Raw genomic sequence first — 20,675 nt, forward strand, 5'->3', positions numbered from 1 at the left:
ATATGTTATATATAGCCAAATGGAGCATATATCAAAAAGGGGAGAAATGAGGGCTTTCACATAAACTGACTGTCCGTAACGTAGGTAAAATTTCAATAAAACCAGTCTTCAGGGCAAAAACCTCATCTCGGTGTTACATAAAAATAAATGAAAAACGACTATGTTGATGTACCATTATTTCATGTTACATAATAGCCCCAAACTAACAGTGTTTAACTATGAGGCTTGTAGAAATACTATTCGCTTTATTCACATAAATACAGAAGTGCAGAAATGTTCTAAGGTAGAATTAGCATCTTAGTGGAAATAATACATATTTGAGCATTTTACATGATATATATGTACTGATTCAAAATTTGGAAAAGTAATTTCATAGTAGAACATATGTATGAATGTGAAAGCAAGATGAATGAAAGGAAAAGAATGTGATGTGAGTCTCAGGGATAAAGGCTCAGATGGAAAGGGGAAATCAGGGAATTTTGGAGAAATCGAGAAATTGATGGCATGCCAATTTCCAAGGCTGGGTTGCTTCCACCAAAGGAATAGCAGAGAGAGAGAGGAGAGGCCCAGGAACCCACCCTGGGGAACACCCACAGTATATGTTTGGAAAAAACAGGAGACATTGGCAAAGGACCAGCCAGCAGGCCAAAAGCAGAAACAGACAGAGAGATGGGCTGGGGGTTGAGTGAAGCAGGAACACGGGGTAGGAGGGATGGAAGAGCTGGGTCAAATGCTGCCGAGGGGCCAAGCATGATGAGGAGTCAAAATTGACCACTATATTTAGCAACATGGGGTCACTGATGGCCTTGACAGGGCAGTTTCCATAGAGCGAGGGATCAGGCGAAAAGCCAGAATGGGTGTAAAAGGGGATGGCTCAAGAGAAGATGCAGACAGTGAGTTTAAACAACTCCTTAAAGATTTGCTGCAAAGACACAGGGTGGCAATTGGTGGGGGTGAATTAGGGTCAAGGAGTGCTGTTGGTTTAAGAGGATGGACGTTTATATACTGATGGTGCCAACTAGCAGGAGAACAAAATAGATGAGGCAGTGAAAGAGAGGATGGTTTTGGGAGTGACAACCCAGAGAAGATGGGAGGGATGGGGCCTCGGGGACTTTTGGAGGAACTGGCTTTCGATGCCACTTTTAATAAGCGGTGGGGCACCGAGAGTGAGGTCACAGACATCAGAAGGCGAGCGGATGTGCTGGGAGTTGCTTGTGAAATTTCTCTTCTGTTGGCTTGTTTGCTTGTTCAAAGTAGAAAACTAACCTTACCAGCTGAGGAACAAGGAGGAAGAAAGAGTTACTGGAGCCATGAGCAGAAGATAAGAAAGAGCCTTCCAGGGAGAATGGGACAGTAAAAAGGGCAGGGGGAGGCGGGGGAGTGAGCTCCCAGAAAGTTACATTTTCTCTTTGACGTCCCCAAATGTGTGACGTGTTATTACCCTTCCTGCTGTCTACAAAATAAAAATTAATTATGGTTCAGAGGAAATGCTATTTCATTCTAAGAGGCTGCCTGTTTCTCAGGAATGGTCATCTTAAACTGCAAATATTACAAACAATGTTGAAAAGATGAACCTGTGTACCTAAAATCCCCTATTTTCTATTAATCTGTTTACTACTTAGTTCCCCTATCAATAACACATAACAAATACTGCCATGATGGAGGTACACCGATGCTTAAAAGGAAATGAGATCTGTATCCTTTTGCTAAATTCCATGGCTTCCTTAATATGCAGTTCCACTTGGAATTTAGGAATGTCTGGTATAAGAAGTGAGAAACAGTTTGAGAAAATCCCGGCTCAGAATTATACATCACAACCACATCACACAAGTATATACAGCCGTAAAAAAGTTTAAAAGCAAAACTCCGTAACTACTCTTAAAGACCTTTGCAAACCTGGGCCTGCCAAGATGTTTCCAAACTGGAAAGGAACTCCAATCTCTTGCCTGGTACCGGACCAGAGGCTGGCCAGCCTTTTCTGTAAAAGCGAGAGAGTAAATATTTTCAGTTTTGCAGATCATTTTGTTGTAACCATGCAGGTAGGCAATAAGAAAGCTAAGAGCACTGGGAGATAGGAAACAAACGGGCATGCCCACACTCTCCCTTCCACTCAGGGCAGCTTCTCTGTGGTGGGGAGCTTTGCCACAATCACTTGCTTCTTTTTTCCATTGGTTTCTTTGTTTCCACCTTACTGCTCGAGCTCAGAACTTCAGGTGGGCCTGGTCCTTCAGCATCCATGCAGAGAAGGCTGAGCGGGGTTGGGAACCCCACCTGATGGAGAAGAGAGATTACCGGGAGGGACATTGTGGAGGCCACCATGACACGAGACAATCACACCTTCCGGGGTGAAAGGGAACGAAGACAAGGGAAGGACACAGTAGTGGGACCCCTAGGTCGCCTGCCAGGCTTGTTCTCCCTCCACGGCAACCATGGGGGCCTGGGGGGTGTTGGGCTTCAGCTACGGTGATTAGGATGAAGGGACTCAATATAAAGGACCCTCCAACTCCTCACTAGGTTCCAAACGCAGCCCCTCTAAGTCCACCCTCTGAGTTTCTGGAACTCTGCTGGAAGAATACATGAGCAGGCCAGAACCAGAGCCCAAGCCAAACATGACAGGGGTCTCGTGGGGCTGTAACCCCATGCTCAGTGGTCGGGGACTCCTTGCAAATCTGCAGAAATCCCTGTTCCACCTCATTCCTGGGAGAAACCCCAGATCTCCTCCTGCTCTGTCTGTTCTTCTCTTGAGGCTATTGTCCTGGAGGGATGCTGAGTCATTGAACCTGGTCCTCCAAACGTACATAAGCAGCCTGTTCAATAAAACAAATTATGCACTTTTTCACATTTGCCAGTTTTTTGATTCCAGAAAGGCTGTGGGACTCATTCTCACAGTCTCCTGTGCCCCCACCACATGGTGGCCCTCTGCTCATGTAAACACGATTTCCCACAACTGCACCCTGCCTCCCAGCTTGTCAGAGGGGAGTGTCCCACAAAGACACAGGTGTTTGTGAGGATCCTGTCCCCCAGCAGAAAACCTGCTCCTGGAGCCACGGTCAGGGATCTGGCCTCCTAAGCCGCTCAGCTCTAATTCAAAGCCTAAAGTGGGGGCCCCGAACATTGCTGAATGACTTTCTGAATCACCTGGACTGGAGGGGACTGATTTTCTTTCCAGGAATGGAGGTAGCGCAGCCTCCATTTTCAGGGCTGACCTTGACGATGGATCTAGTTCCCCCGACTGCAACACAGGAAGGAGTGGCCCTTCCATCCCACAGGTTGGAGACCCAACCCAAGGGAGTACTGAAGCAGTGCATTGCTGCCAGGTCCAGCATCCCTGCAGAGTGGCCTCTGCCCTTGAATGACCCCCTTCCCAGGGCCTTTCTTGCCCGGACACCACCACACCCCAGGCTGTGCCAGAGCTCTGGGGCTCTGCGTGTCCAGGGCACAGAGGTGGCACCTGAGCCAGGTGTCCCCTGGGCCTCAAGGGAGAGAGGTCTGCTTCTGCATCAGGGGAAGGTGACCCCACAAGGCTGGCAGGACACTCTCAATATGGACCTCCAGGAGCCCTGGGAGCAGTTTCCCTGCAGGTGTTAAGAGCCATCATCAGGAGGGCAGGCCCCTCTTTGTGCAGACCATCCAGCAGTGCTGGGCCCACGTGCTGACCTCAGAAATCTACATGCCCCCACGATTCCCCAGGCAACCTCACAACTTCGTCACTTGGTGACCTGGGTACCACGAGCTCCTTGGCCATCCCATGAGGGTGGTCCTTGCAGGCATGGTCTCCAGGTTCTCCTGTTGAGAAATCCCCCTGGGTTTCTGTGGTCACAGAGCAGACACCAGAAGATTCTAGTCCTGCAGTGACCCCCACAGCAGTCAGCTCCCCTGTGCATGTCCAGGGACAAATGACAGCAATTTATTGCCAGGAACCGTGATTCCATACTAAGTTCAGGATCCTGGTAACTCACTCTGCACCCCAAAAAGCTTCCATGAGAAATGTGTGTATTGGGATGTCTGTGCCCCTAGAAGAGCTGTTCCTGAGGGTTCCTGGGACCCTCCAGCCCCTCTCAAGGTTCTCAGATCCTGGGTCTAAATTTCTATCTGCCTCTTTTGGTGTACGGCCACCTGTGTCTCGTGGTCACGGGTCACTTTATTGCATGACTTGGCATGTTCTTAGTGCTCGTCCTCCACCCCTGCACTAGACTCCCAAGATGTTCCCACTGACCCTTGGCTCCCTGGGTGGCTCAGGGGGCCCTAAGTCTGCACCCTTCACTCTCCTCCTCTACCCCCACCTCTGGGGCCACCCCTAGGTGGACTTGGAGGTGTTTGTAAATGAGTCTTACACAAGGACATATCTGGACAAAGCAGGACCCCACCCCCGGAAAACTCACCTGCTCCCTTCTCAGAAGAGGACCCCACAGCCCCACATTGCCTCCCAGGGGTCTGCTCAGGACACAGTCCCCCAGTTCTGGGCAAGGTGTCTCCCTGGAATCCTTGCTTCCAGGAAGAGTCTCTCTGTCCTTCTTCAGAGTTTAGAGGTGTTCCCATGTCCCTGACCACCAAGATGCCCAGCACAGTCCCTTCAGTGACCTGGAGAGACAAGGAACTTATGTGGCCACAGGTCTCACAGGACACACCTGCTGGGACCCCAGGCTAAAGGGCTGTCCTTCTGCCTTCTCAGGTGTGGCTCCCGTGGTATCTTTTTGCAGGGGGCCCAAACGGGGAGTGTGGCCCAAAGCAGTTCATGGGGCTCTCTGGGCAGGGAAGACTTGGGCCAGGTGGCCTTGCCTGGTTTCCCTGCTGGGCCACTCTGAAAACCCCCGCTCCTCTGGCTGTGGCTGGAGGCCCCTCAAACCTCAGGGCGGGGCTCTTTCTCTCAGCCTCCACTGACTCCAAAGCCACGCTGGTGCTGGCAAGGGGAAAGAGCTTTCTTGCCTTCTTTTGGCCAAGTTGCCACAGGTGGATGCTGCGGGGAGCTGGAGAGAGAGGTAGCACTTGCTCAGATGTGAGTGGTTAAGCAATTTGACACCCTGTCAACTAGCCTTAAACATTGGAATGAGGTCTTTCCCGGTAAAGCTGGAAGTTACTTTCAGTAACTTGTCTAAAGATTTCTTTTTTTTTTTCCACTTAAAGACTCATAAAACCTCTCCCAGGTCATTCCTGGTATGGACCATTATCCAGGGATCAATCAGGAAATGCAGGAGGAGAGGGGTGGGGGTGGGGGAGAGGGGAGGTTAGATCAGAGCCCACGGAGAGGAGATGCCCCTCCCAGGAGCCTCACACTGGGCAGTGGCTTCTGGCATCCAGCTCTCCTGTCCTCAGGCCCATTCCATCTGCAGGGTTTTCCAAAAACATAATGGTGGAAGGGCCATGGAGGACACCTAGAACTTCCAGAATAGACAGGGGGAGCAGAGTTACCATGCTGGCCCTGGGTTTGGAGACAGACCTGCAGTGGAGACCACAGGCTTCTGAGAAGCCAGTTTCGAAATAAAGGCAGTATGCACTGGAATACCCGGCTCGAGAGAGTGCTTCATCATAGACATGTAATTTACATAGTTCTCACCACTAAATTCTGTGTTCCCAACACGCTACATGAATGACGGCTTCAACACACATTCATTTCTGAGATGTGAAAAAGTGTAGAGCCGCTCTTTCATCCTGCATAATGGGCATGGCTACACTTAAGAACACTTACCAAGATTTCTCAGCAAGAGCCAATTTCGAAATAAAGGCAGTTTGTGCAGGAAAACCCTGTTGGAGTGAGGGCTTCCCCATACACATGTAAGTTATAGAGTTCCCCTCACCATGAAACGCTGTTCCCAACATGCTACATGCATGAAGGCTTCGACACACATTCAGTTCTAAGCTGTTAGCATGTGGAGAGCCGCTCTTTCATTCAGCACAAAAGGCATGGTTACACCCAGGAAGATTTACCCAGATTTCTCAGCTGCTTCCTTCAGCCAGATTCAAAATAAAGGCAGTTTGTGCTGGGAAAGCCTGTTGGAGCGTGTTCAGAGCTGTTTCGGGCTCTGTCCCAGCTGGAGGGTGCAAAGCCCAACCTCCAGAAAGAGGGACCAGGACCCCACCCGCCAGGTGGTGTTGCCTTTGTAGGGGAACAGTGATCTTTGGGTAAGATATATTGCGGCTCTCTCTAAAAACTGCTTTGACTTAAGTTTGCATCCTAGTCACCAGTTCCAGGACAACAGAAAAGGCATACCCTACATCCCTTTGCACTCAACTCTTCCCAAAAGAGCAAATATTTGTCCATGAAAATACCAGCTGCTCTTCTAAGGCCCACTAAATACCCAGCAGTGTGGGCGGTGCACTCTTGATCAGGGACAGGAGGAGAGGGAACAGCGGTCCTCCTGCAGGCTTGGCCTGGTGTGGCAGCTGCGCTGTGGGTGCGTGGTGGGGAGGGAATGCAGGGAATCCTGTTTGAGGGGCCTCTGTGCACGCCTGCATTATAGTCTGAGGTTTCATACAAAGGCTCCAGGCATCCTAACTGGTTAGATACAGCCCCCACCCTTGGGCTGGAACCACCAGGAGATAAGTACCTGTAACAGGGACGGTGCCTGGTGTGGGGAGAGGTCATGGGACACTCCGGGGGCAGGGGCGGTGGTGCTGGGGAAGGCAGGGGATGCAGTGAAGGGTGGAGGGAGCAGGGTCCTTTGCTTGGGGGTGCGAGTTCTTTGGGAGACCACAGGGAATGGCACACATCATCCCCACCCTATACCCCAAATTCCTAGCCCCGCCAACACAGGGGCTGCTCTGCACCCTCTCAACGTGGCTCTCCTGTAAGACCGCACCCAACCAGGCATCTGGCACCCTGCCCTACCTCCCCTCTTGGGACAGATCCCGTCTTCTTGGAAACTGCCTAGCAGCGCGTATTCAAGGCCGGCAGCCGGCCTGGCGGATCTGCACTTCAGGTGCCCTACCTGGCCAGACGTGCCTGCCTGGGCTCAGTCCTCTATCTTGCCCACCGGTAGCCTGGGTCCACTTCCGGTGCAAGCGGAGGCCGCGGAGCCCAGGCTGAGCCCCGCACACAGACAGGTGAGGGTGCCCCCGCCCCGCTGCCCCGCCGCCGCGCCCACTGTTGGCAGCATTGCCCCAGCCTCCGGCCGGTGCCACCTGCAGCTGAGGACCTCCGCGCGGCCCCGCCCGCCCCGGCCCCGCCCAGCTGCCCCATAAGCCTCCCCCCACCCCCGTCCTGGCCGCGCCCTTGCTCCCATTGGCTCCGAAAGTTCTGCCCTTGCACGTCTAGCCTCGGGAGGACGCAGACGCAAGCGCTAGGGGAGGGCCCCGCGGCGTTGCCATGGATAAAGACGCCGCGCTCCTCGCGGGCTGGCGTGCGCTTCTGGGGCAGGCAGCGGGCTCCGGAAGTGTGCAGCTGCCCGGGGCCATGGCGGTGTTTGCTGCTGGGGATGGCGGCTTGCTTGGCCGGGCCACTAGTTCTGGCCGCGTCAGTCGGCGGCCGACATCCTTTCTGGGGCGGCGTCTCACAGACGGTAAACGTACGGCAGCGCCGTTGGCGGGGCCAGTGGACATGGACCGGGGTGGGATCCGGGTTGGTGTGGCGGCCGGGGAGGGCTGAGGTCATGATGGCAGCCCTTCTTGGTGAAACAATAAAATGAATAGCCATTTTCACAAGACCTCTGAGTAAATCTACTAGGGAACTTCATCCTGGACTGAGGAAGAGGACTGGGGAGGAGGGGGCATTCAGGGGCACAGAGAACCATGGGCCACCTGTCCCACGATGGACTTTAGACTCACCCTCACCCTTCAGGAACTACTAAATACACACAGACAGAGTGCTATGGACAAGATTTTTTTTTTTAAACAAATCCCTGAATCCCTAGCAGGTCTTGTTTCTACCCATACACAAATGGCTTATGTGCATAATGTTTCACAAAAGCCTTAAAATATTATCACCCCAACTTGACACATCAAGAAACTGAGGTAGAGAAGTTTATCACATTCTACAAGATTAGAGAGAGGCCGCGTCAGACACCGTATTTAAATCCAAGCCCCTGCTCCAGTGCTCACACTAGAAAGTGTGACATACTGCCCCTTTCCTGCCCTCTCCCTGCAATCAATCTCTGAAGAGTCTTTTCTGTGTCACCTGGAATCACAATCACATTCATTTTCCACAAAGAGCTATGTCACTCCTTGGAGGACTTTTCAAAATCTAAAGGGTTGGTTTGAGAGGAGAGATTTGCATTTTCTGTTTCTCAAAGGAAACATGGCTTTAAAAGAAACTGAAAAGTAGTTATCTAGTCTAAGCCCTCATTGTGCAGAGAAAAAACCGGAGGCTCAGAAGAGATGAGGAAAGGGCCTTATTAACAAATATTGCCTCAGTGCAGCACCAAGCCAGACCTGGCACTTCTAGGGGAGGATCTGGAAGGCCCAGGAGAATGAGTGTTAGAAAACAGAAAGAGAAGAAGCATACAAGGCCCCGTCTCTTCACCACCATAACATGAATTTCCACCAAATTACCCAGAATGGGTGCAGCCAATATTAAGTTTGTCAAAAGAGGTTATAGAATTCTCAAACATAGTGGAAATTCCAACATTTACTGTGCTTTTTTCCCAGTTCAAGCATCAATTCAGTGGGCACTCTGTACCAGGGACTACACGAGGCCTGGGGTTCTCCCAAATACAGATCTCTATTACCACGTGTGCAAACCACATTAAGGCCACCAGAAGAAAAGCGCCCACAGATAAGATGGAATTACTGAAACTGAAAGCAGCAAAAGAGCATATATTACTAGGAAAAACGGTGCTCCTAGTAATGGACACATGGACATAGAATGCAAACTGTGTTTAGCAGGCAGGAAAGGGGGGATTAACAGATACAAATTAGTAAATATAAAATAAATGACAAGGGCCTGCTATATAACACAGGGAACTATATTCAATTTCTTGTAGTGATTTATACTAAAAACAATCTAAAACATATATATATACATATGCATATGTTTATAACTGAATCTCTGCTGCACACTTGAAAATAACATTGTAAATTGACTACACTTAAATAAAAAATAATTTTAAAAAATAAGTAAAAATAAATGCAACGCCATTAAGAAAAAATAAAAGAACTCTCTAATCCCCTTAACTGTAGGTGGTCGAGAAATCTAGCTGCAAACACCAAGTCCACTGGATCACTCCAGCACTGGCTGTCACTCTTTCTGACCATCAGAGAGTCACTTGCTTCACTGAGGTTACTTTTCTCTTCTGTGAAAGGCTACAGTTGCAACTAACGATGTATAGAATCTCATCATTCACAAGCCCAAAAAGTAGTGAGAACTTCACATGGGCCAGGCTCTGGTCAGATGAAAAGATAGGGTCCCAGATATATTCATGGGTAGAAGAAGTTTATGCCATAAAGGTATAAATTCTTCCTGTTTTGATAGACAGATTCATTTCAATTCTGGTTAGAATTCCTACCAGATTTTTCTTGGAATATAACAAGTTAATTTATGGTCAGGAATAGCCAAGAAATTTCTTTAGAACCACCACTTGGGAGGGGTGGATAGGTCATTCATTTCCACTGCTCTTTCTGAAGTGATGAAAACGTTCTGGAATAATAATGGATGCACCACTGTGAATATGCAAAAAGCTGCTGAATTGTACCATTTAAATGGATGGAATTCATGGTTTGTGAACTATATCACAATAAAACTGTCCTATGAAAATTATTTCTTGACAATTATTTTTCAGTTTATACACTAGTCTGTCCCACAATTTAAGAAAAACAAAAAACCTAAACAAGCCAAACTCTGCCAGGAGCACTTTAGGACTGCAATATCCCTGGGTCTCCAAGGCCTCTGGTGGTGCTGTTCCTGTTAACGCACAATAGCTGGGCTGGGCTAGTTAGGGACTGTAACTATCTTTTGAAAATCGAGGATCACTCCTTTCACCCTGGGAGAGGGAAGGAAGGAGGATGTCACAGCCTCATGCCTTCAGCACATTTTTAACAGAACCAAGCCCTGCTTTCACCACTGCAATCCCTCTCACTATAAAAACACGTGACATCAACAAGCACCGCCATCATAACACCTGAAAGTGTTCAAGGTACTTACCTGAGGCAGAAACATGGAGGGGGGAGACAGAACCTCGCTTAGCAGTGACGCTCCCTTTTCCCGACTCCACCAGGAGAAGCTGGGCGTTAGAGCCGGAGGCTTTCAGCCCAGGTAGCAGCGCCCACGCCACAGAGCTGGTCCTCAGGGAGCGGGAAAGGGAGAGCAGGGCAGCCCCGGGGTCGCGGGGCAGGGAAAGCGGGGAGGGGGACGCGGGCTGCAGCCTCGCTCGGAGGACAGCCCCAGCCACAGTCCCAAGCGCCCGCCCCCGTCCGGGTCCGCAGACCCCGCCCGCCCGGGACACAGCCCGCCCAGGGGCGGGGACGGGCCGCCGGACGAGAAGAGGAAGCCCGGGAGGAGAGGACTAGCGGGAGGGAGAGGGGAAGGGGACGCCAGCCGCGGACTGAGTGGATCCCGGCTGGGTGAGAGATGGCAGGTGCACACCAGGCCCTGGACACTGTGGCCGGGACGCCGGGGCAGGTGGCGCTGGCAGAGGGGTCTGGCCTGAGCAATTCATCTGAACACGGGCTGACTAGCGCCCTTGGGGTCTGTGACAGGCGGACCGCCCTCCCGCAGCCGCCTGACCCCTTTCCCAGGAGCCCCCCACCTTGCACTTCCACAGTCAGAGGCCCCGACCCCAGGCAGGAACCAAAGGCCTACCGGGCGACGTAGTTGAGAAGCCTTTGGGCCCGATCCCCGGCTCGGATATGGAGCTCCCAACCAGCGGACCACTTGGCACTGACTGCGCATGCGCAGGAGGGCCAGCGATCCTCTCTGGGTTCTGTGAGAGAAGGTGGGACAGCGAGGGAGGGAGAAGATGGGAGCGGGTGGAGAGGACGGGAAAATTGGAGGGATACAGATGGACAGGATGAGCAGAGAGAAGGAAGGGATCTGGAGAAGGGAGGGTCTTAGAGGAGTTGGAGAAAAAAAGCTTTACCTCTGGGGCACCCCTAGGCGGCAGACCTGCCTCTGTACCCTTCTGTTACCCTTCAAGCCCCGCAGCTCAATTTTACCACCGTGATCCAACCCTCCGTCCGATGCTTCTGCAGAAACCCTAGGGAGATCACACCCGTTGCCCCCACGCGGAGCTGGGTTTTCTGTTGCTCTGAGAACCAAGCACCCGCAGGTGTTGTCGCTCAGAACTACCTTGGGAAGAGCACATATTCCCCTTTTACACGCTGGGAAACAGGCAGGCAGGATCTCTGCCTTAGCTCCACTGTCCCAGGTGTTGGGCTGGCGGGGAGCGGGATGGTACAAGATCAGAGCCCCAGACAGAGCAGACTGCCTGAGTGTTGGTGCATAGTCCCCATCCCTCCTGGGTAAACCATACCCCACCCTAGTGGAAACATCAAGGGCTCACAGTAGTTCCCTGGGTGTGGGAGAGCTGTCCTCATGTGAAGGAAAAGTCCAGCTGGGCTAACAAGCTAAGTCACAAATCTAAGTGTGATAAGTGTCAGTTTACTGATCTAAATTATGCTGGGCTATCTCGTAAATCTGAAGTTTAGTGTCAGTTTATTGGCCTAACAACCTAACTCGTAATTCCAAGCTCAACAAGTGTCAGTAATGTGATCTGTTACAAATTGATAAGCTCCAGTGTACTTATTCCTTGCTTTTTGTTCTTTGAGCCTTATTGGCTAATGCCCCCTTACTTGTAACTAAGCCTTTAAAACCTCATGTGCACGTCTTGGAGGTACTCAAAACTTCGGAGCCGAAGCCCCTCTGAGCCCACCGGCATAATAATTCTGAGTACTCCAACACTCCGATTGGTGCTTTTGTCTTGGCTGGCCTGTTTCCATAACACTCAGCTCCAGTGCCCAGCTTTCTAGGTAGATAGGAGTGTTACCAAGTCGAAATTAATTCTCCTCAGTGCAGGACAGGCCAATAAGTTGGGAGACCAGATGTTGGGGCATGGAATAGCAAGTTTCTGTAGACCTAGATGGCAAACTAATGTCCTGGAAAACCATCTCCCCAAGTCACAATTCAGGCTCCTTTCCTATGTGCTTGGTTAGTGCAAACTTCTTAGTGTAGGAATTCCTTCTTGTTAGAATCCTTTCTTCTTGCAGCTATCTGCGTGGGTCAGATCCCTGTAAACCTCCAACAAAAGAAACGTTATTTTCTATTCTGCAATTTGCTATCTTTTAATGAATGAAAAAGTGTTAAATATCCGTAAAGGTCAGAGCCTTCAGAATAGGGTCTCCTGTTTATTTCAGGCTCTAGGCAACATTGTTTTACAAGCAAGATGAAGCCTAGGTGACAGAGCATAGGGTTAAATTCAAAGGAACAAATCTAATATGGAGTCAGATTTGTTCTGTTATATTACCCGGCCAGATGCCACTTGAGGATTTAAACCCCTTTAAGTTAAAAATAACTAAAATTTTAAAGGAATTTACATACATAGGTGGGAATGTGCAAAGCATATCTGGAAAAGCACCCAAAGGATAGTAAACAGAGGCATCTCCAGAGAGGGCTGAAAGAACAGAGGATGAGGGAAAACTTCTTTCACTTGTGTATTTTTGTTCTCTGAGTTTTTTTTAAACCATTTCCTTGTATTTCTTTTTCAGATAAAAGAAATGTGTAATGGAGCAAAGGAGTAATTAGCTTAGCAAATACAGCAGCCATGGAATCATTAGTCATCACTTTTGATTTAAGCCAGAAAGCATTTTTTGACTCTCTCCAATGTGCTCTGTCCTGTTTTAAGACTTCTATTAATATTATTATTATTATTATTATTATTATTATTATTATTATTATTATTATTATTATTACTATTACTACAAGTACTACTACTATGACTATTACTATTATTACTATTATTTTATGAAATAATAACACGGTTTACCTCACCCCTGCCCATGGCTGGTGGAAAACCAACTGAGTTTTTCTTGAGTTGTTTTCCAAGGAGTAGAGATGAGTTTATAAACAGAACACATCTTCAGGGCAAAACAGGCAGTGTGCATTACCAGCAGGCCAGACAGCAATGAAGGGTTTTCAATAGAGGCACCCAGAAGCTGAGAGAGAAAACCTCCAGGACACTACAAAAAGCTGCCCAAACTGCCATCTCCATGGTACTACTGAAATAGGAAAGAACAAATCTGACTCCATATTTGATCTGTTTCTTTGACTTTAACAAAGCCAAGTTAATATGCTCCGGTCTTTTCATGGGTTATGATGTCACAGAGGAAACGGACAGGTCAACAAGGAACCACTCTGCCGTGATCACGGAGCCGGGGAAAGGGATGGGCTGCAAGATGTATGAAGCAGCCACAACTGTGCCCGTGCTTCTAGGCAGGTATCCAAAATCGCCTCGACAAGGTGTCAAACATTTGTGCCCATGTCCTCATCAACAGACATGTATTAAAGACAAATGGAAACATATAAAAGGCCAATACCCTTGCTGGGTACACCGTCCAAAGAACAAAGTCTCAGTTTGACAACTGGCCATCTCGGTTCCATGGGATTCATTCTTGGAGAACCTTAAAAACCACTCTTCTGTCCTCAAGAATTGCTGCATATTTGTCCTATCTTTGGCTCAGGGATGCAGCACGTTCAAGTGAACTTTAATGTCTGCACAGATTTGACTGTCTTTTTCCAGGTTCACTTGTCCATTCAAAAGAGGCCTGAGCTAAGTCCATCCTCCGTAAGATCTATTCCCTCCAGTGACAGCTCATTGAGCCTGCAATTAAAAGCCAAGTGAACAAGACTGTCCTCAGCTAAAAAGTTCACCGATCTTTCACTGTTTTCTTAATCTCCTCTCCTGGCTAATTGCAACAGACTAACACCTCCCTCCACCAAGATACCCAACTATGTCATTTTTCTCCCCAAAGAGAAAATAAGGTCCATAAAATAGGAGACAACTCCATAGTCACCTCTGAATTCTTAGCATATAGTAATGTCAATAAATACAACTCAGATTATTGTTAGTTTCCTTTAAAACCTTTCTGGTTATTTGAATGAGACCTTGGAAGAGAGGTGTTTGCTGTCCAGTATCTTGATCCACAAGACTCTGGAGGCCTTTTTCGGAATAGCTGTTCACTGATTCATTCAAAATACAACTTATCAATCAAGGAGTAGCTGTGCTTTTCTGCCAGGAGTTTGTGGTCACTCTCATGCCAGAACAGCTTTAAACTATATCCTTACTTTGGATTTGTTATTTTTCCCCTCTTCCAACAAAATTGACTTTTCTTACTTTCTTGTTTTGAGGAATTTTTTTTTCCTATTTCACCCTTTAGTAAAGCAAGATTCTCAGGATGGGCTTGGCCCATTATATGATCACCCATCCAACTCCTAGTGTGAGAGGTCTGGGGCTCACATCCCTCCCTCCTGTCAAGGCAACTGAAAATCAGTTCAGGAGCCAACCAGCACACCACGGCTTCTAACGCTCACGTATCTCTCAGAAACCCTGCTTTCTCGTTTGTCTTGGCTTCTGAGAATTTTCCCTCACTTTCTTGACAATGAGTTGTGCAGCTTGAAAGATGAGGAAGGAAGGTTTTATTTCTCAATCAGCATTTTAAGGAACTTGTGTAATGAAGGTTTTCAGGAGTTTCTAGTACCCTCCATTGCCGAGACAGAAAACACACTAGACATTTTCTAAATTTAGTTCTCATGTGCATTTTTTCTGTGCTTTTTTTTTCTTAACTGCTAACAGACATTTTTTAATTAAAAAAAAATAAGGCCCCAAAAAGAATAGAACACTGAAGGGGCAAACAAAATTAAAGGGCAAAGACAGAAAAATGATAACTACTCTACAAAGTTAATGTAATACATACACTATGTATCAGATCAGCAATTCTCAGTAACAGCTAATTGAAACATGACCATGAGGTAAAATTTCTCTCCTGTCAGGACATGGCCAACAGAAAATACAATTAAACCAACAAACTAATTTCCTAAGTCTGGCGAGGTACAGAAGTCTACAAGCTAAATGTGTCTTATTCTAGAAAAGAGGGAGTCTCACCAGCTCTTTTCTGTGGAGCCTGAGCCCACGGGAGGACGGTGAAGTGAGCTCTGTAAGTACCCAATTAGCAAAGTGAGTGATGAATAAATAGACGTGAGCTTTGATGACAGAGATAATACTACTATTCGTTTGTCCTTTAAAGTATGACTTCACGTTCAGTGATCAATACTTCGGCGTCCTTAGGAGTTGAGATTTTAGGAAAATGCACAACCTGGGCCCAGATCTCCTCTTTAAGCTCGTGACACTGCAGTTAGTTGTCTCAAAGGCAGCTCCAACTCCACATGCAAAGAGCTGACTTCACGGTGTTCCTCCCATAGCCGTCCTTACCAGGGCCCCTGGTCGGAGGGTAAGGTCTCCCTGCGTCTCCCAACTCAGGCCCATCACTCACAGATGTGAATGGACCCCTCCTTCAGGGACCAGATATCCTCAGACACCGAGTCCCACTACCCTCAACTGACCTACCAGATACTCACTGGCACTCACTCAGCACTGACCCTCTGCTGGAGACCACGCTGCACACTGCACAGTGTATCTCACTGGATCTCCACAATAGTCCTGGGAATTGGGTACATCACTGCTTCAACTGATTAGATAAATTGTTTCACTTCCTTGCGTGCGTCATTCAAACTGACACGGCTACTAAGCCACAAGCCTGGGCCTGAAAACCACTTGAAAATTGGACACTGCTACACCTCGCAGCCACCCTACTCTGACTCATCACATCATCTCCTGCCAAGCCTTCTAAATGTTTCCAAACATTCTAGAAGACAAATATGAACTATGAGAGCACCCCACTCTCCTACTTAAAATCTGTCAATGATGGTTCACTCCCCTTAGGAGAAAGCCCAACCAGGCCTGAGCACAGCCTAAGGCCCCAGCATCCGCTTTCCCTGCACGGCCGCGCCGCCTCACCCACCACGCAGCTCTACACGTGCCGTGTCTAGGACAGGGATGCTGACTCCGCACAACCCAGGGCTTGTCTCACTCGAACAATGATCACCTTCTTCAGTGTTCATCTTCTTCATTGCTGACTCTCACAAAAATGTTTTCTCATGATGAATCAATATCTTTTTCCTTACAACTGCCCATCATTAATAATGAGCTCCCCCCAAAGAGAGAAGACCTAATTCTCAGTCTCCTTATCTGTAAAGTGAGAATAACAAGGAAATATGTGAGGTTTCAAGAGAAATAATATTCATGTGAGGCTGAGGGACAATTCCATCATACAGTAAGCATTCAATATGTGCTTACTTAATATTAATAAGAATATATTGCATTCTAGCAACCTTCAATCAATGTTTTATGACTTTGTCCAACAGACTACTGACAAACTGTTGGACGAACCACTTTGAGCAGATCAGCACAAGCATACTGGGAGAGGTAAGTGCTGACTCCAGTTACAGCTGCAGCCACCCAGCACTACGGGGCGGGGGCAGTTTGCTCAAACTCTTACATGTTGCTTGAGCATTTAGTTCTCATTATAGAATAAAGACAGTTGTTCTTTAGTCAAAGCTCCTGAAACATAAATCTTCAAAGATTGATGCAAATTAGGTTTCAAGTACAACACTCTCACTAGAATTTATTTGAAAATTATAGTCTTAGCTACTCCGCACATCAAAAGGGCATAATCTTAATGTATCTGACTAAATACACTGAAAGGGTTGTTTAAAAGTAATTAAGAAGAAGCCATTCAGAATAAGCTCTCAGTATCATCTGCACAAAGACCCACCCAAGGGTCTCATTTCTCACTTCCACATAGGTGTTTTCAAGTAGCTTACCTTGGGTCTTGGTTTCTTATAACACGGGGCGGGGAATAGTTGTGGATAGATTTATGTAGCAAATATATACCAAGGGTATTTGTTGTGAAGGAATTCTACAAATAAGAAGATTGATACATAGTCCCACCCATAAGAAATTCAGCCTTTCCATTTACAACAGCATTAAAAATAAAGTGAGAGATACATTTAACAAAAATTTACAAGATTTGTACATTGAACTTTTTGAAGTATCACCAGAATAAATTTTAAAAGATCTACATATATGGAAGACATCCCATTTTCATGGAATGTTTGACAATATTATTAAAAATGTTAAGAATCCTCAAAGTGAACTATATATTCAGTGGAATCCCTATCAAAATTCCAGCTGACTTCTATGCAAAATTGAAAAACTGATCCCAAAATTCACATGGACGTGCAAGGGGCCCAGGACAGCAAAAACAACCTTGAAAAAGAAGAGTAAAGTTGGAGGACTCACTTTAAAGTGTACTAAAATGCTATAGTACTAAGTCAGTATGATACTGGCATAAGTTTGGATAAATAAGTCTAAGAGACACAATAAAAACCCACGGGGAAAAACTTACATTTACAGACACTTTTCCACTAGGGGGCCAAAAACACTCCATTGAAAGAATAGTCTATTCAACTAATGGTTCAGGGACAGCTGGGTATCTGCAGGCAAAAGAATCAATCTGGAATCTGAACACCCATATTTTATATAACAAATAAAATTAATTGAAAATAGATCACAGACAGAAATGTAAAAATTAAACCTATAAACTTTCTAAAAGAAGACACAGTATAAATCTTTGTGGGCCTAGGATAGGCTTTGGTTTCCTAGATACAAAACCAAGAGCACAAGTGATAGAAGGAAAAAGCAGATAAACTGGACTTCATCAAAACTAAAACCTTTTTCTTACAAAGGACATCATCAAGAAAGTGAAATGACAGGGGAAAAGGGTATCTCAAGTCAGAGAGTGCGTGCTTTGCAAAAAAATAAAATAAATCTTTACATCAAACTACCTCCCTTGTAAAGAAATTGTTTTAATGTTTAAAAAAATATAGTTAAAGGACAATGTGCAGAATAGAAGAAAAATTTTGCAAAGCATGTATCTAATAAGAGAGTAGTATCCAGGATATATAACGAATGCTTACAACTGAACAATACAAAAAAATACACCCAATTTTTAAATTTACCACGAATTTAAATAGATATACAAATGGCCAATAATCATATGAAAAGATGCTCAGCATCACTAGGGAAGTCAAAAACAAAATGAGATCTCATTTTACACCCACTAGGATGGTTATAACCAAAACATGGACAATAACAAATGTCGTTCAGGAGGCAGAGAAACCTCATATGCGGCCAGGGGAAAGGAACAATGTTGCAGCTTCTTTGGAGAAGTCTGGTATTTCCTCAAAAGCTTAGAGTTATATGTCTCAGCAATTCCACTCCTACATATAGAGTCATCTCTCAATATCCTTGGGGGGTTGGTTTCAGGAACCCCACACCCTGGATACCATAATCCAAGGATGTTCGAGTCCCTTTACAATCAACCATCTGGATTCATGTAGTGGAAACTACAGATATGGCGGGGCAAATGTACAGCCAACAGAATGAAAACATATTCTCATAAAAAATTTCACATCAATATTCATAGCAGTATCATTCAGAGTAGCCAAAAGTTACTAACAATATCCATCCATCAATGAACGGATAAACACATTTACCAAGAATAGGCCCACAAACTTTTGGTCATTGAAACTTTGACAAAGGAGGTGAGAACATACAATGGAGTAAAGACAGCCTCTTCAGCAAATGGTGTAGGGAAAACTTAACAGCTGCATGTAAATCATTGAAGTTAGACTACTCCCTCACAGAATATACAAAAATGAATACAAAATGTGTTAAAGACTTAAACATGTAGACAAGACACTATAAACCTCTTAGAAGCAACCATAGGCAAAACATCTGACATACATCTCAGCAATGTTTTCCTAGAGCAGTCTACTCAAGCAATAGAAAAACAACCAAAAATATACAAGAGGGATCTAATTAAACTTACAAGCTTTTGCACAGCTATGGAAACAGTAAGCAAAACAAAAAGACAACCAACCTATGGAATGGGAGAAAATATTTACAATAAATGAAACTGCTAGGGGCTTAATTCCCAGAATATGTAAACAGCTTTTACACTTAATAAGAAAGAAAAACAAACAATTCAATTCAAAAATTGGCAGAAGTCCTAAAGAAACATTTCTCCAATGAAGACGTACAAATGGCCAGTAGCCACATAAAAAAATATTCATTATCATTATCAGAGAAATGCAAATCAAAACTGCAATCAAGTATCACCTCTCACCAGTCAGAATAGCCATCATTCAGAAGTTCACTGACAATAAATACTGGAAAGTCTGCGGAGAATTGGGAACACACCTGCACTGTGGTGGGGATACAGTTTGGTGGAGCCATTGTGGAAAAGTGTATAGATGTTCCTCTAAAGACATAAAATTGACCTCCCAGATGACCCAGCAATCCCACTCCTGGGCATATATCCAGAAGGAACCCTAATTGAAAAAGACACCTACACCCCAATGTACACAGCAGCACTATTTACAATATCAAGACATGGAAGCAACCGAAATGTCCACTGAGAGATGACTGGATAAAGAGGTTGTAGCATATTTGTCCAATAGACTACTATTCAGCCATAAAATAATAATAAAATAATGACATTGGCAGCAACATCAATGGACCTGGAGAATGTCATTCTAAGTGAAGTAAGCCAGAAAGAGAAAGGAAAATACCATATGAGATTGCTCACATGTGGACTCTAAAAAAAAAAAAAATAGAAAGAAACAAAAAAATAAACTTATCTACAGAACAGAAACAGACACAGAGACATAGAAACCAAACTATGGTTACCAGTGGGGAGAGGGTGTGGGAAGGAATAAACTGGGAGTTCAAGATTTGCAGATACTGAGTATGTAAAGAATAAACAGCAAGTTTATACTGTATAGCACAGGAGAATATATTTAATATCTTATAGTAACTTATGTTTAAAAAGAGGATGAAAATGAATACAGGTAGGTTCCTAATTAGCTGAAGTGTTGTGCTGTACACAAGAAACTAACACAAAATTATAAACTAACAAGACTTCAATGAAAATATTTTTAAATAGACCAAAAACGAAAACAAAGGAAAAGGATATTATCAAGCAAAAAGAATAAAGTACTGATTCAGGCTACAATTATGGATGAACCTTGAAACTTTATGCTAAAATAAGCCAGACACAGAAAGCCAAATAGTGCCCTTTAAAGTGAACTGTATCTAAGCGTTTATTGTACTACTCCTGTAAATTTTCCAGAGGTTTGAAATCTATCAATATCAAAATAAAATGTATTATGCATTAAAAACTTAAAACGCTTCCTCACAGGAGGGCTTTAATTATTAAATGCAGAAACGCATATAAAGCTCTTGGAAAAACAATTTGCACGTCCACACACAGTCACTGCTGTCACTGCCACTCAGAGGGTGGTGACAGCGCTGATGAGAGCTGCCTCCACTCGCTCCCCTGCAGAAAGGAGTGAAGGCCTGAGCTCTGACAGGCAGGGTGAGCGTGAACCTGAGTCATACACAGCCACGTTCCAGACTCTGCGTTACCCAACTTTCTTATACAAACTGCAACATGTAATGTAAACACGCTAGAGGGATGTATCTTACAACACAGGGAATACAGACAATGTTTTACAGTAACTATAAATGGAGCATCTATTGTACACCTGAAACTAATATCATATTTTAAATCAGCTATATTTTTATGAAAAATTAAAAAATATTTTTAAAATGCTATCACTTTAATATTCAATT

General features: G+C 45.8%; 1 protein-coding gene and 1 long non-coding RNA gene across 2 annotated transcripts in view; both read right to left on the reverse strand.

Annotated features, from left to right (window-relative positions):
* The window catches only part of LOC140694925 (uncharacterized), a 92,423-nt gene that overhangs the window by 9,897 nt on the left and 61,851 nt on the right, over positions 1 to 20,675 (reverse strand). The window contains exon 2 of the long non-coding RNA XR_012070589.1: positions 1,897 to 1,978. This is a non-coding gene — a long non-coding RNA (uncharacterized lncRNA). The remainder of the gene's footprint in view (positions 1 to 1,896; positions 1,979 to 20,675) is intronic.
* LOC140694921 (uncharacterized) lies at positions 2,218 to 11,111 on the reverse strand. The gene is made up of 7 exons (XM_072957925.1): positions 11,007 to 11,111; positions 10,730 to 10,850; positions 10,073 to 10,151; positions 4,780 to 4,967; positions 4,383 to 4,581; positions 3,720 to 3,786; positions 2,218 to 2,807 (listed from the first exon to the last, which is right to left on the reverse strand). The coding sequence occupies exons 2-7, from the start codon at positions 10,817 to 10,819 to the stop codon at positions 2,483 to 2,485; spliced, it is 948 nt and encodes a 315-aa protein (XP_072814026.1). The 5' UTR covers positions 10,820 to 10,850; positions 11,007 to 11,111; the 3' UTR covers positions 2,218 to 2,482.

This window comes from Vicugna pacos, unplaced genomic scaffold (genome assembly GCF_048564905.1).
Source record: "Vicugna pacos unplaced genomic scaffold, VicPac4 scaffold_112, whole genome shotgun sequence".
Taxonomy (NCBI): domain Eukaryota; kingdom Metazoa; phylum Chordata; class Mammalia; order Artiodactyla; family Camelidae; genus Vicugna; species Vicugna pacos.